The sequence below is a fragment of the Scyliorhinus torazame genome, chromosome 9 (genome assembly GCF_047496885.1).
Source record: "Scyliorhinus torazame isolate Kashiwa2021f chromosome 9, sScyTor2.1, whole genome shotgun sequence".
NCBI classification, from domain to species: Eukaryota; Metazoa; Chordata; class Chondrichthyes; order Carcharhiniformes; family Scyliorhinidae; genus Scyliorhinus; species Scyliorhinus torazame.
This window is the reverse complement of record NC_092715.1, coordinates 78217260-78234135: the sequence shown is the minus strand read 5'-3', so window position 1 is coordinate 78234135 and position 16876 is coordinate 78217260. Positions and strand designations below refer to the sequence as shown.

At 46.7% G+C, this 16876-nt stretch overlaps 1 protein-coding gene across 4 annotated transcripts in view; it reads left to right on the top strand.

Annotated features, from left to right (window-relative positions):
* The window catches only part of atg10 (ATG10 autophagy related 10 homolog (S. cerevisiae)), a 465548-nt gene that overhangs the window by 393686 nt on the left and 54986 nt on the right, over positions 1–16876 (top strand). For all 4 annotated transcript variants that reach the window (XM_072516195.1, XM_072516193.1, XM_072516194.1 and 1 more), the window contains exon 7: positions 2426–2523. In XM_072516195.1, the coding sequence (XP_072372296.1) occupies positions 2426–2523 (98 nt within the window). The remainder of the gene's footprint in view (positions 1–2425; positions 2524–16876) is intronic.

Genomic DNA, 16876 nt, shown 5'->3' with positions numbered 1-16876 from the left:
CTGCCAGCTGCCCTCCAATTCCACTTTTTATGTTATTTTATCCCAATTTCATTTTTAATCTTAATTTTCCCCAAATCTTAGCATTATATTGAAAGATAGATAGTTGAAGTAGAATTAGGTTGTTCAAATATTTATTGGGAAAGGACCCATGATGTAAACATATCACAAAGGAGAAGTTATAGGAAAGAAACCATGGACCAATGACTTAAACAACTTTCTGGGTCCAGAATCCCTTTGGAATCTTTATTTGACCTCACTGCTAAAATAGAAGATTCTGAGACCTATATCATTGTACTGCAGCCGTCTTTAACAGTGCACCAGTCTTTCTGCCTTTTCTGAAGGAAGTGTTTCTATTGGCTGAGGATGATCACAGTGGAGACTGGTAGCCAGATGTGCAGACTTGAAGAAAATTGCTGAACAAATATAAATAAAAACAAGAATATGTCCTTGTCAACGCTTACAAAAGATAGCTTGCTTTTATGGGAATTTGCTTTGCTCAATTGGCTTCTGTGTATGTCCACAAAACAAGTAACTTCCGTACTTTAAAAAGTAAACCTTTGGATATTAAGCACTTTGAGATTTTCTTTGAAGATGTGCTGAGGGTATAAATGTAATTTATTTAATTCTGTAACATTTGACTTAAGCACTAAAATTAACTGAATGCATGGTTGTTAAAGTGTCCATTTTGGGGACTTTGTTGTTGGAGTATTCTGTCGCTAATATGTTACAGCTGGTCTTGGCAGTTCATTGAAATAAATGGGTACCCAGTTGTTCTGTTCTTTTGATTAAAGTGTAGTTTATTACAATATTTTCAGAACTATTTTAAGATTCCCCTTCCATAATATAATTATAAGCGGTAACGTAGGTTCTTTTAAACAATCTGGAAATGTTCTTTAGGACTTCTTTTCCCTGCAGTCTGTGATCCAATTAGTCTTCAACTCACTCCCAGGTATTTTGTTTGGCATATTCTACTAAGGATTGTAGATTTGCTTGAAAGTTGTTGCTGCTGTTGCTTATTTTAGATGTATAATATTTCATGATTGATAGTGTGGTGTACATGATGAATTTGCAGAATACATTTTAACGAATAAATTGGAGGTATGGAAGTTTCATATGGTATAAAATATTGATTTAACAATTTAATAAGATAAATTGGCAATCTGGATTCTTTTTTCGACGAACTGTGTCCAGTCAAGATGCAGTATCCACTTCCTGCAGTTGATCGGCTGTGTGACACAAATTAGTTGTGTCAATGGTAAGTACTAAGTGTTCAGTTCTGCTTATTTTTGTTACCTTACTTTTTGGATCCTACTTGGGCCATTCTGTCCCTCAAGCCTATTCTGCTACTCAGTCAGATCATGGTTAATTTGCCATCTAACTCCATATCCCCACCTCGCCCCAGTTCCCGGAATAACTTTGGTTTACAACAATCTAGCATTCTCAGTTTTAATTTACCTTTCCATTCCTCAGTGATCCTGAATTTGAGCCCCTTGGTACCAATTCACCAACCAATAGAAACTATTTTTCATTATTTAAACTTTCAAAGCATCTGAGATTTTGAAAATCTCCATTGACTGTCTCTGCTCCCTTCAACCTTCTCTGCTCCAATGAAAAAGCCTACTTTTTCACGCATTTATGCAATTTTTATTTTTGGTATGATTTAAATGAAATTGTACTCTGTGCTTTCCATCGTTTTAATATTCTTTCTATAACGGAATGCTTAGAATTGCATACAGTGTTCTAATTATGATTAACTGCTGTAACTTCAGTGAAAGATCAGCATTTATATTTCTCTGGAGTTTCTGCCGATCTTCAGCCTAAATTACAGCAATCAGGAGGCCTGAACCTTCAAAATTCAATCTTCAAATTTCGTGAAAGCTACAGAATCATGTCCCTCCGTTCTAATTAGTGTACACAATGCCGAGTCTTTCTAATGTTGTATAAAAGCATTGAAACTCTCTGAACCTTTCATCTTCCAAAGTATGCTTTCCCTTCTCTTTGTTTTGTTGTTATTTCTTCTTATTTTGTTTACTTAATCTCACTTCTATTCACCACGAGGTATGTCTGTATAACCTCCGTTAGCTTATTACCTTTTAGAAAGCTTTGACCCATCATTTTGTTTTTAATCCAGCTGCATGCACTCTGAATGTTTGCCTATTCCCACACATTGCAAAATTAAACCACTTTTGGTTCTCAAGCAGTTAGCTAAATTGAAAATGTTCCTTATACCTGTAATAGCACAAAAAATACTTGAAAAATTAGGAGGTGTGCATAATAGATACAGTGGAACAACAAGGATTCCAGCAGGTAGCCGCAAATGTGGAGCAAGCACAGCTATAATGTGCTGAATTGTGGCTTCCTGTGGTAACACCTGTAGGAAACAATAATCTGGTTCTTAAATATTCTTTTTAATTTATTTGTCTAGGAGCACCATTTACTTGGCCAACCATTTTTTGTTCTCCATCCTTGTCGAACGTCTGAATTAATGACTCCAATAATGGATGGTGCCACACAGGAGCAGAGGTAAGGTGTTTTAACAAGAAATCTGTTGAGCTGTGCCAATTCAACACAGGTGAATTAAAATGCATTAAATTATTATTAGCACAATGGAAATGGATGTTAGCTTTTTTAAGCAATTAGATATACAGTTTAGATAAGAACAAATGGATTTACGGCTCCTCTGACAAAGAAGAGTAAAGTGAGGAGGATAAAAGAGGGTAGTTAACTATTGAAAAATCTTTATGTTGTTTTTTTGAATCTAGTGAGCCCATTTTTCATTATATGACATCCACAAATAGGAAATGCTAAATAAATAATTATGTTGTTCATGAAAAGTAACAAAAAAAATTATATCTTAAAATTTAAGTTTCAATTTATTTTTTAAAAATGTTATTCCAAGAACATTTTACATAAAGAGTTGAACAATTAGTTATGAAAGATGATTGACCTCTCCAGAGATCTATTATAAGTTGGCCATGTCCTCTTTGTCTCTTTAAAAAAAAATGTTAAAGATTTGTAAAACTGCATTATGTTTTAAGTTTTCCTTGCTTTCAGTGTTGAAGCATAATTCCGTCAGGACAACTATCTTTGACCTTCATCAGATTTAACAAAGCAGCAGGCTAGACCATCCTGAAGTAATTATGGTGCAGCAGCACAAGGCAAGAGAAACATTGAATGCATGGAGAGTCTTTGCGTATTTAAAATAAACCTCAAGGCATAGGACTAGAGAGATTGCACTAACTATTAGATCTGTTTACTAATGTCTGCAAAGTAAGTAGATTTACTCGTTTGTTCTTCTTAAAAGTTTTGATATTTCAATCACCCAATAGTAAAATCACAGGAATGACGACCCTTTCAAGTTTTGTAGTCTTGAAAGAGATACAATACTTCCTGGTTTGTGCTGTATCGTCGGGATGGCAGGAGACTGCAAAGAAAAGACGGGAATTCAGATAACCTACGAGCTTGCTCTTATAATGGATCACTTTTGCCTAATTTGGAGTTTCAGTGGCAGCCTTCACTTTAATTTGGCAACATTATTTTTGTATCGTTCTATGTTTCACCATAATTCTATTATCTTTTTTTTCTTAAAATAGTTCCACAGTTCACCATAGGTCTCCCAGTACATGCCCGCTTTAAATTTTGCTCGTCCTACCATGGGACCATTCCAGAAACTAAATATCATTGGTGTTACTTTACATTGAAACACAACATCAGAAAATAGAAAGATAGATACTTTTGGTAGATGGTCTTATTCATTCTCACTCCTAGTGACAGAAGTATGACCTTTGGCTGTTTGCCGTCCGTCTAAAGCTAGAAACGAGATGAAACTTTTTATCTTGGATAAATATTTGTTTGACTTCTGAGAACAGAGTGGTCATTAGTCAGGAAAATTGGCCGATATATCAATAACTGTACGTCAAAAGTTACCCATTGGTTGAAAAGCACCTTGGTTTACTCTGAGAACATTAAAACGGTGCTTGCATAAGTGTAGCTTTATTCTTTATCAGTTATGAGACCACAAGTTCAAAGATGTACAGGTTAGGTTGGCAATGCTAAATTGCCCCTTACTGTCCAAAGATGTACAGGTTTGGTGGTGTTACAGGGATAGGGTGGGGGAATGGGCCGAGGGATGGTGCTCTTTCAGAGGGTCAGTGCAGACTCTGGGCTGAATGGCCTCCTGCGCTATAGTGATTCTATGAAATGGGCTGAGATCTCCCAGCTGGGAGAAAACTGGGCCAATTGTTCTCCAATTTGCACCCTCGGGAATTATTGTCACAGATTATCTGTCCTAGAACTTGTAGTTTCGCTGGCTAGCTGTTATGGTTCTATAAAAGTGCATGGACTCTCGACCAGAACGCTCTGCATCTCTGGAGCGTTTCTGGCTCAATGATCAATCTGCACCAAAGCTAGAATTAAACCTTTGAAGTCCTCCATTAGGAAGCTTATCCCAACAAAATGGCCACCAACACCGGCTCAGTTATGTTAATCATGGCAGAATTTCTTGATGGCAACCTGGCATGTTGGTTTGAACAAATGGACACAGATTTTGGCAAAATAAATATACTGCAGACTTTTCCCTCAGCTTGGGCTTAACAAAAGTTATCATTGCAGCAGAATTTCAGCTCCAGTCTGGTTCACGCACTTCCAAATTTCAGCTTTCCCTCTGATTCCAGTCAACCTCTTTGGGATTTCTTGAGTCAGAAAGGATGAGTCAGTACTGCTGGTGCTCTGACATCTAAGATGAAACCTGATTATCATCCATCCAGGGATATCTGCTATTCCTGAAGGATCAGGACAAAGTTACTTATATCCACGGCACTTCAACTACTTTTATGGGATGCCAAAAATTCAAGGTGAAATGGTTTGTTTTAAATTCTTGTAACCTCAGGCTAAGGTAGACAAATGATGATTCCATAATAGCTATTGAGAGAGTCACTTCTCTTGTACAATTCTAACTAATCCTAGTGTTCGCAAGCTATATGTCTATTTTGAAGAATAAATCCTTTATCCATTGAAACACATCCAAGAAATTGGAAGCTTGGGGCCAGAAGGTGCCGTTGTAGGGCACACTACAAACAAGATTAACTACATATGGTAACACTTATCAGTCAGCAATGGTTCAGAATTGACCTGCCGTTAGGCTGGCTCAAGCTTCTGTGATTGATAACACATTGAAGGGATATAAGGCAGTTAATATGTAGACTGTAACGTTGTTTCAATAGTGTGCTACTTTTGATGTAAGACTGCTTGATTGACTCCTTCAGTACATGAGTGCCTGGTTACTGATCTTGGATCTTTTTCAAGTTCTGCAGGCAAAAGGTGTTTGAGGCTTCAAATCAGCAAAGACTGATAATTTTTTTAAAGATCCAATATTAACTGAGATGTGAGAAACCACTGCAGTACTGACCACCAAGCAGTAACAAACTCCTTTTCACGGCACTAAAAGGTCAAGAAATACATTTTGAGCAACACGCTATTTAGACAATGATGACACTCTGATGGCTCCAGTGTAGAACCTGCCTGGTACAAGCAAGTGAAAGGATTGGATTGGATTGGATTTGTTTATTGTCACGTGTATCGAGGTACAGTGAAAAGTATTTTTCTGTGAGCAGCTCAACAGATCATTAAGTACATGAGAAGAAAAGGGAATAAAAGAAAATACATAATAGGGCAACATAACATATACAATGTAACGACATAAGCACTGGCATCGGATGAAGCATACAAGGTGTAGTTAGTGTTAATGAAGTCAGTCCATAAGAGGGTCATTTAGGAGTCTGGTGACAGTGGGGAAGAAGCTGTTTTTGAGTCTGTTCGTGCGTGTTCTCAGACTTCTGTATCTCCTGCCCGATGGAAGAAGTTGGAAGAGTGAGTAAGCCGGGTGGGAGGGATCTTTGATTATACTGCCCGCTTTCCCCAGGCAGCGGGAGGTGTAGATGGAGTCAATGGATGGGAGGCAGGTTTGTGTGATGGACTGGGCGGTGTTCACGACTCTCTGAAGTTTCTTGCGGTCCTGGGCCGAGCAGTTGCCATACCAGGCTGTGGTGCAGCCTGATAGGATGCTTTCTTTGGTGCATCTGTAAAAGTTGGTAAGAGTCAATGTGGACATGCTGAATTTCCTTGGTTTCCTGAGGAAGTATAGGCGCTGTTGTGCTTTCTTGGTGATAGCGTTGACGTGGGTGTACCAGGACAGATTTTTGGAGATGTGCACCCCTAGGAACTTGAAACTGCTAACCATCTCCACCTCGGCCCCGTTGATGCTGACAGGGGTGTGTACAGTACTTTGCTTCCTGAAGTTGATTACCAGCTCTTTAGTTTTGCTGGCATTGAGGGAGAGATTGTTGTCGCTACACCACTCCACTAAGTTCTCTATCTCCCTCCTGTATTCGGACTCATCGTTATTCGAGATCCGGCTCACTATGGTCGTATCGTCAGCAAACTTGTAGATGGTATTGGAACCAAGTTTTGCCACGCAGTCGTGTGTGTACAGGGAGTAGAGTAGGCGGCTAAGTATGCAGCCTTGTGGGGCGCCGGTGTTGAGGACTATTGTGGAGGAGGTGTTGTTCATTCTTACTGATTGTGGTCTGTTGGCCAGAAAATCGAGGATCCAGTTGCAGAGTGGGGAACCAAGTCCTAGGTTTTGGAGCTTTGATATGAGCTTGGCTGGGATTATGGTGTTGAAGGCGGAGCTGTCGTCAATAAATAAGAGTCTAATGTAGGAATCCTTGTTTTCGAAATGCTCTGGGGATGAGTGTAGGGCCAGGGAAATGGTGTCTGATGTGGATCGGTTGCAGCGGTATGCGAATTGCAGTGGATCAAGGCATTCTGGGAGTATGGAGGTGATGCGCTTCATGATCAACCTCTCGAAGCACTTCAGTACGACTGAAGTCAGGGCCACTGGTCGGTAGTCATTGAGGCACGTTGCCTGGTTCTTCTTTGGTACCGGTATGATGGTGGTCTTCTTGAAGCAGGTGGGTACCTCGCAGTGGAGTAGGGACAGGTTAAAGATATCCGTGAATACCTCTGCCAGCTGGTCCGCGCAGGCTCTGAGTGCACGACCAGGGATCCCGTCTGGGCCCGTCGCCTTCCGAGCGTTCACTTTCAGGAAGGCCAATCTGACTTCGGAAGCTGTGATGGTGGGTATGGGTGAATTATGGGCTGCTGGGGCACTCGACAGCGGATTGTTGGTTACCTGCTCGAACCGAGCATAGAATGCATTGAGTTCATCGGGGAGGGGTGCGCTGCTGCCAGAGATACTGTTCGGCTTCGCTTTGTAGCCCGTTCTGTTGTTTAGTCCTTGCCACAACCGCCGAGAGTCTGTCTGTGACTCTAGCTTGGTTTGATATTCTCTCTTGGCATTCCGGATGGCTTTGCGGAGTTGTACCTGGATTTCTTGTATAGATCAGGGAGGGGATGCAATCCCAGAAGAGGACAGTGACATCGATTTTTAAGTGGCCTGGAGGAGTATTTTTATATTTGTGTCAACCATTGCCCATTTACTAGCACTCTTGCTCCTCAGTCAAAAAATCGCATGTTAAACCCCCACTCCAAGTACTTGAGCACAAAATCTAGATTGACACTTCAGTGCAGTGCTACTGGAGTGCTACGCGGTGCCATTTCTTGGATGAGGTGTTAAAGTCAGGCACTGCCTGCCCCTCAGGTGGATGTCAAAGATCCTATGGCGCTACTTCAAAGAAGAGCAGGTGAATTGTCGCTGTGTCCTGGCTGATACTTATCTCTCAATCAACAACATAAAAACAGATTATCTGATTCTTATCACATTGTTTTTGGCAGCTTGCTGTGCACAAATTGGCTGCCGCATTTGTTACATTACAACATGTTTACACCAAAAGTATTAAAAGTGTTTTGGTGAATCCTGTGGTCATGAAAGGCACTATATGAATGCAAGTCTTTCTTTTCCTCTTTAAAAACATTTAAAGTACTCAATTCATTTCTTTTCCAATTTAGGGGCAATTTAGTGTGGCCAATCCACCTACCCTGCACATCTTTTTGGGTTGTGGGGGTGAGACCCACGCAGACACGGAGAATGTGCAAACTCCACACGGACAGTGACCCGGGGCCAGGATCGAACCCGGGTCCTTGGGGCTGTGAGGCAACAGTGCTAACCACTGCACCATCATGCCCTGCGTTTCTTTTCCGGATCCCTCAAAAATAACTCCTATAGCTAAAGTTTGCTTTTTTGTTTTGAGCAGTGCCTTTAAGGAATAATGGTTAGTCCACTCAATCTTAGTAACACTTGGCGCAGTGTTGTTTGCAAATGCTTCACCCTCCCATGTATCATATATGTTAGAAAGTAGACTATCTGTCCGACAGGTATAAACTATAAAGTTTGACCTGTACGACCTGCCAAGAAAACACAATTGATCTTCAGCCGAATTAAAAATACAAACGTTTTTGAAAAGTAGAATATTAGCATGAACAAACATTGATTTCCCCTCCCCACCCAACCACTGCTCAACACAGCTTAAACTTCACCAAATACAAAAGAAACACTACAACTATTGTGTAATTCCGACAATCATTTTTTCTTGTTCTCACAAAGTTTTACAGCACGGAAAGAGGCCCTTCAGTCCATTGCGTCCGTGCCGACCATTAGCGCCTAACTATTCTTTTATTTTAGAAAATATTTTATTGAAGCATTTGTAATTTTCACAGTTTAACACATTAACATTTCTTAAACAACCGCTTGGGCCGACACATGTACAAAAACCCTAAAAAAAAAACAATGTCCCCAACTGCCCGCGCCATATTTCCTAACTACCCGCACACTGAGTTCCCTGTCCTTATCTCACATTGCCATGCCTCCTATTGTATTCCCCCCCACCTTCTCCACCACCCCCCCCCCCCCCCCCCCCAACCTTTACTGCTGATGTTCAATTTTCTTTGAAGAAATCGATGAACAGTTGCCATCTCTGGGCGAACCCCTGAGTTGACCCTCTCAAGGCGAACTTGATGTTTTCAAGGCTGAGAAACCCTGCCATATCGCTGACCCGCACACCTGACATCGGGGGCTCCGAGTCCCTCCATCCCAGCAAAATCCGTCTCCCGGCCACCAGAGGGGAGAAGGCCAGGACATCGGCCTCCCTCCCTCCCCCCCCCCCACCTTGGCCCCCGGATCATCCGACACCCCAAATATTGCCAGTTCTGGACTCTGGGTTACCCTCCCTCCCAGGACTTATGACATAACGGGCGAAATTCTCCCGAAACGGCGCGATGTCCGGTGACTGGCGCCCAAAACGGCGCCAATCAGACAGGCATCGCGCCGCCCCAAAGGTGCGGAATGCTCCGCATCTTTGGGGGCCGAGCCCCAACATTGAGGGGCTAGGCCGACGCCGGAGGAATTTCCGCCCGGCCAGCTGGCGGAAACGGCCTTTGTTGCCCTGCCAGCTGGCGCGGAAATGACATCTCGGGGCAGCGCATGCGCGGGAGCGTCAGCGGCCGCTGACAGTTTCCCACGCATGCGCAGTGGAGGGAGTCTCTTCCACCTCCGCCATGGTGGAGACCGTGGCGGAGGCGGAAGGGAAAGAGTGCCCCCGCGGCACAGGCCAGCCCGCGGATTGGTGGGCCCGGATCGCGGGCCAGGCCACCGTGGGGGCACCCCCGGGGCCAGATCGCCCCGCGCCCCCCCCCCCAGGACCCCGGAGCCCGCCCGCGCCGCCTTGTCCCGCCGGTAAGGTAGGTGATTTAATTTATGCCGGCGGGACAGGCATTTTAGCGGCGGGACTTCGGCCCATCCGGGCCGGAGAATCGAGCGGGGGGGCCTGCCAACCGGCGCGGCCCGATTCCCGCCCCCGCCGAATCTCTGGTGCCGGAGTCTTCGGCAACCGGCGGGGGCGGGATTCACGCCAGCCCCCGGCGATTCCCCGACCCGGCGGGGAGTCGGAGAATGTCGCCCAACGTCTGCAAATCCCTGCTAAAATCCCCTCAACTTCGGACATGCTCAGAACATATCCACATGGTTTGCCGGACTGCCCCCACACCGCCCATCCTCCACTATCCTCAACTATCCTCCACCTCCCCAAAGAACCTGCTCATCCGGACTACCGTCATGTGGGCCCTGTGGACCACCTGGAACTGGATCAGGCTAAGTCTGGCACAGGACGAAGATGAATTGACTCTCTTCAAGGCTTTTTCCCACTTTTCCATTTCCAGCTCTCTTCCTAGCTCCTCTTCCCACTTCCGCTTCACCTCCCTGATCGGAGCTCCCTCCCACTCCATCAATTCCTTCTATATCTCCGAAATCCTCCCCTTTCCAACCCCAGTTTTTGACACCACCTTATCCTGTAGTCCCCTCAGGGGAGACGAGGGTAGTTTGGAACCTGCCTCCGGACAAAGTCCAGGGCCTGAAGATATCGAAACCCATTTCCCCCACCTCAAACTTCAAGGTCGGAAAGCCCTCCTGGATAAATAAATTCCCAAATCTCTCGATCCCTGCCTGCTGCGACTTCCTGAAGCCCCCATCCAGCCTTCCCGGGATAAACCGGTGATTGTTACAAATCGGAGACCACACTGATACCCCCTCCAGTCCCATGTGCTGCCTCCATTGCTCCCACACCCTTAGGGCTGCCACCACCACAGGGCTTGTAGAGTATTGAGACGGCGAAAACGGCACAGGCGCTGTTAGTAAAGCCTCCAAACTCATACCCTTGCAGGTTGCCGCTTCTACTCGTTCCCAAGCCGACCCCTCCCCACTTCCTGACCATCGATATGTTGACCGCCCAGCAATAATTAATAAAGCTCGGGAGGGCCAGGTCCCCCTCCACACGCCCCCGCTCCAGGAGTACCCTCTTTACTCTCGGGGTTTTCCCCGCCCACACAAAACCTGTCATCGCCACATTTATTTTTCTAAAAAAAGCCTTTGGGACAAAAATCAGAAGGCATTGAAAAAAGAAAAGCAGTCTTGGGAGGACTGTCATCTTCACCGTCTGGACCCTTCCCGCTCGCGTCAGCGGGAGCATGTCCCATCTGTGAAGTCCCTTTTCATTTGATCGACCGCTTTGCCCAGATTTAACTTGTGGAGCTGCCCCCACTCTTTAGCCACTTGAATCCCTAAACATCTGAAACTCCCTGCCACCACTTTAAAAGGTAACTCCCTCAGTCTCCTTTCCTGTCCCCGTGCCTGGATCACAAACATCTCGCTCTTTACCACATTCAGCTTGTCGCCTGAAAATTGCCCAAATTCTCCCAGTACCTCCATGATTTCGGTCATTCCCCCCCACTGGGTCTGTAACATAGAGCAGCAAGTCATGCGCATAAAGAGAAACCCTGTGCTCCACCCCCCCCTCACTGTTCCCCGCCACGCACTCGATGCTCTAAGGGCCATTGCTAAAGGCTCAATGGCCAGGGCCAAACAGTAATGGGGAGAGCGGGCATCCCTGCCTTGTCCCTCTCCCGAGATTAAAATATTCTGACCGAGTTCAGTTGGTTCTCACATTTGCCACCGGGGCCTGATATAACAACCGGACCCAGTCCACAAATCCCTGCCTGAATCCAAACCTGGCTAAAATGTCCCAGAAGTATGTCCACTCCACCTGGTTGAAATCCTTCTCCGCGTCCATGGCTACTACCACCTCAACATCGCGCCCCTCCGCTGGCATCATTATAACATTGAGAAGCCGTCTAATATTGAACGTCAGGTGCCTGCCCTTCACAAATCCCGTCTGATCCTCACCTATTACCTCCGAGACACAATCCTCTATTCTGGTGGCCAAGATCTTTGCCAGTAATTTAGCATCTACATTTAAAAGGGAAATTGGTCGCTTCAGGATGAGAGAGATTGATGCCTATGATAGTGTTGGGGGAAGCAGCCCCAACTCCTTAGATTCATTGAAAGCCTTGACTAACAGCGGCCCCACTAGCCCCAAAATCTTTTTATAAAATTCCACTGGGAATCCATCAGGTCCTGGGCCTTACCCGAGTACATTGCCCCCAGTCCGTCTATCACTTCACACAGCCCAATTGGGCCCCCCAAGCCTTCCACCAACTCCTCATCTACCTTCGGGAACTATAGCCTCTCCAGGAATTGGTTCATTCCCATCTCCCCCGCAGGGGTTTCCGACTCGTACAAACGGCTATAGAATTCACGGAAGACATCATTAACTGCCCCCAGGTCCCTCACTACTTTCCCCCTCACATACTTAATTTTCCCTATCTCTCTCGCCGCCTCCTGAAATTAAAATGAAAAATGAAAATCGCTTATTGTCACAAATAGGCTTCAAATGAAGTTACTGTGAAAAGCCCCTAGTCGCCACATTCCGGCACCTGTTCGGGGAGGCTGGTATGGGAGTTGAACCGTGCTGCTGGCCTGCCTTGGTCTGCTTTCAATGCCAGCGATTTAGCCCTGTGCTAAACCAGCCTCCTGTTTCCTCAGCTGATGTGCCAACATCGTGCTAGCTTTCTCCCCATATTCATGCATTGCCCCTTTTACCCTCCTCAGCTGTCCCTCCTCCTTGCCTGTGGAAAGGAGCCCAAAATCCATTTGAAGTCTCTGACGCTCTTTCAGGAGCTCCTCATTTGGAGACTCCGCATATCTCCTATCCACACGCAAGGGGAGAGATTCTCCGACCCCCCCCCCTGCTGAGTGGGAGATTCGCCGCGACGCCGCGTGATTCGCGCCACGCCGCCCTGATGCCGGGACGTGATTCTCCCACCCCTGTGAAAATGGGCACGCGTGAATGGCGCCCGGCCGCACGGAGAATCGCCGCAAACGGCCGTAGCAGCGATCCTCCGGCGGCGCCGCGATTCTCCGGCCCACATGGGCCGAGCGGCCTTCCAACAAAATCCGAGTCCAGCCGGCGCCGTTCTAACATGCTCTGGGCCGCTGGGACCTCAGTGTTGAAGGTCCAACCCCGGGGAGGCCCTCCGTAGTGGCCTAGCCCGCGATCGGGGCCCACCGATCGGCGAGCCGGCCTCTCTGGCTGCGGACCTCCTTTCTTCCGCGCCGGCTCCTGGATCCCTGCGCCATTGGCGTCGGGGCAGGCGCGGGGATGACGGCCAGTGCGCATGCGCTAGTTGGCGCTGGCCCAACTGCGCATGCGCAGACCCCGCGGCGCCGGGTCGACGCCGGGACCGGCAGCCATACTGGCCCCCCCAGGTTCCGAGAATCAGGTCTCAGAACCAGCGCCGGAGTAAAGTACTCCCGTTTTGGCGCCGGTGCCGGCACTCTGGTGCCGGACCAGAGAATTGCAGTCAAGATTTCTCCAACTAGACTGTCGAGCTCCGCCCGTTCAGCCCTCTCCCTATGGGCCCGAATCAAAATATATTCCCCTCTGATGTCCGCTTCAATGCCTCCCACACCACCCCAGCCACGGTCTTTCCTGTATCGTTGGTTTTTAAATACTCCCGAATGGCCTCCCTCACTCGCTCACATATCTTATCGTCTGCTAACAGCCCTGCATCTAGCCTCCACTGAGAGTTTCCCGTGTTCTCCTGTAGGTCTAGCCAATGTGGCACATGGTCCGATACTACAATTGCTGAATACTCTGTGTCCATCACCCCCGCTAACAATGTTTTGTGCAATATAAAAAAATCGATTCTGGAGTGCACCTTGTGCACACGAGAATAGAATGAATATTCCTTGCTCCTTGGCTTCTCCAATCTCCACAGATCAACACCTCCCATGTGCTCCATGAACCCCCGCAGCTCTTTCGCCTTTGCTGATACTTTCCCCGACATAGAACTCGACCGGTCCATCCTAGGATTCAAGACCATGTTAAAATCACCCACCATAATCAACTGGTGCGAGTTGAGGTCTGGGATTTTTCCCAGCATCTTCCTAACAAACGCAACATCATCCCAGTTTGGGGCATATACATTTACCAGCACTACTGCCATTCCCTCCAGTTTCCCGCTCACCATAATAAATCTGCCTCCCGGGTCTGTCTCCATTTTCCCTGTTTTGTTACCTGTGTGGTAGGTAACATGTGCTACTCAAACCTTGGTTAGTGATGAGGTCTTCTGAATATCGATGAAGGATACTCGAACTCGTCCAGTAGTAACAAAAGGTTTATTGAGTAACTATAACAATAATTGCATGAGTTCTTTACTTTAACTTTGATACTAGTGATAAGGTTAACAAGATCTAACTACGGTAATTATACGTAACTCCACTAGCCATCTGAACTACTCTGCTATTGCCCTGGTCACAGTGCACCCCCGAGAGAGCCAATGTGGTTGCCTTTTATACCCGTGTTGGTCCGGCCCTCTAGTGCTCATGTGGTGCTACTGACTACATATTAACCCCTTGTGTTCATGCACATATAGAGATCACTATGTTCCCCACCTCAAACGCCACCCTTTTGTTAATTAGGATGGCCACCCCCACTTGTTTTAAAGTCCAATCCTGAATGGAACACCGATCTGATCCATCCCTTTTTCAGTCTAAATTGATCCCCCAGCTTCAAGTGTGTCCCCTGTAACATGGCCATGTCCGCCTTTAACTGTCTCAAGTGTGCGAACACACGGGCCCTCTTGACCGGCCCATTCAGGCCACAAACATTCCACGTAACCAGTCTGGCCGCGGGGGGGGGGGGGGCACTTTCCCCCCTCCCCTGTCGATCAGCCATGGCCTTTCCTAGGCCAGCCCTTGGTCCATGGCCCGCACCTCCCCAGATCCGCCCTTCGGCTATGTCGTTAGTACCAATATGTACAACAACCTCTGCCTGTTTGCCCTCCCCCTTCAGGATGCCCTCTACCCGTTCGGAGACATCCTGGACCCTGGCACCAGGGAGGCAACATACCATCCTGGAGTCTCTTTCACGTCCACAGAAGCGCCTATCTGTACCCCTGACTATAAAGTCCCCTATTACTATTGCTCTTCTGCGCTTTGACCCTCCCTTCTGAACATCAGAGCCAGCCGTGGTGCCACTGCTCTGGCTGCTGCTGTTTTCCCCTGATAGGCTATCCCCCCCGACAGTATCCAAAGGGGTATATCTGTTCGAGAGGGGGACAACCACAGGGGATTCCTGCACTGACTGCCTGCCCTTTCTGGTGGTCACCCATTTCTCTGCCAGCACCTTGGGTGTGACCACATTTATATAACTGCCATCTATGACGCTTTCCGCCACCTGCATGCTCCTAAGTGCATCCAATTGCTGCTCCAACCGAACCATGCGGTCTGTGAGGAGCTCCAGTTGGGTACACTTTCTGCAGATGAAGCCATCCGGGACGCTGGAAGCCTCCCGGACCTGCCACATCTCACAGTCAGAGCACAGCACCCCTCTAACTGACATTGCGTCAATTAATTAATAAATTAAAGTTTAAAGTTTTTTTTAAATGTTTTAAAGTTACTGTTAACTATCTGTTTCCTAGCACTAGATTTCTACTATAAAAGTGAAAGCTAAATATAGTACTCTCCGATCTCTGGCTTAGATATCCCTCTAAATTATAATTAAGTAATTATGTTTAATTAGTTACCAATGCTTAATTTTTTTAATTTAGTGTAGAGTCCCAACCAGCCACTCAGGTCATAGCTTTTCTGTGATGTCACTTCAATTCCCCCGCCCCCCCCCCCCCACACACACAATTTGAAAAGGTAATAAAAGTAAAAATGAGCAAAAATCACGTACTTACCTTCTGAGGGTCTCAGATGTTCTCAGGTTCTCTCCCTGACAGAGACTGCTCCTCCTCCTCCGAACGGCTCCCGAAACTAGGCCGCGATCTTTTTAAATCTCCGCTCCGATTCGCAGCTCCGGCGCTTTTTAAATCTCTGCTCCGACTCGCAGCTCCTGCTCTTTTTAAATCTCCGCTCTGACTCGCAGCTCCTGCTCTTTTTAAATCTCCGCTCCGACTCGCAGCTCAAGCGCTTTTTAAATCTCCGCTCCGACTGCAGCTCCTGCTCTTTTTAAATCTCCGCTCTGACTCGCTGCTCAAGCGCTTTTTAAATCTCCGCTCTGACTCGCAGCTCCTGGTCTTTTTAAATCCCCCCTCCGACTTGCAGCTCACACGCTTTTTAAATCTCCGCTCCGACTCGCAGCTCCCGCGCTTTTTAAATCGCCGCTCCGACTCGCAGCTCCTGGTCTTTTTAAATCTCCCCTCCGACTCGCAGCTCACACGCTTTTTAAATCTCCGCTCCGACTCGCAGCTCCCGCGCTTTTTAAATCTCCCCTCCGACTCGCAGCTCCTGGTCTTTTTAAATCTCCGCTCCGACTCGCAGCTCCCGCGCTTTTTAAATCTCTGCTCCGACTCGCAGCACCTGCGCTTTTTAAATCTCCGCTCTGACTCGCAGCACCTGCTCTTTTTAAATCTCCGCTCCGACTCGCAGCTCCCGCGCTTTTTAAATCTCCGCTCTGACTCGCAGCTCCTGCGCTTTTTAAGTCTCCGCTCTGACTTGCAGCTCCTGCGCTTTTTAAGTGATGGACAATTAAACAGCTCACTAGAGGAGGCAGTTCCACAAATATCCCATCCTCCATGATATGGAGTCCAGCACACCAAGCTCCAACCAGAAGAGTCAAGTAGATGATCGATCTCCATCTCCTCATGAGGTCTCCAGCATCATAGATTACCAGTTTTCCGCCAATTTGATTCACTCCACGTGATATCCAGAAATACTAAATACTTGTGCTCCAAAACTAGTTGCGCACTTAGCCAAGCTGTTCCAGTACAGCTACTGGCAAGTACCGAGCAATGTGGACAACTGCCCAGGTATGTCCTATCAAAAAAAGCAGGACAAATCCAACTCGGCCAATTACTGCTCCATCAGTTTAATCTTGATCATTAGCAAAGTGTTGTAAAGGGTCCCGCTAGATAAGGAATTTTTTTAATTCACGACATTCGTGGCTCTGGTAGCCAGATACCATTTTCTTCATAAACCCAATGAGAACTCCATTGGCAGCGAGGACCTCCAACGGTGCAAGGA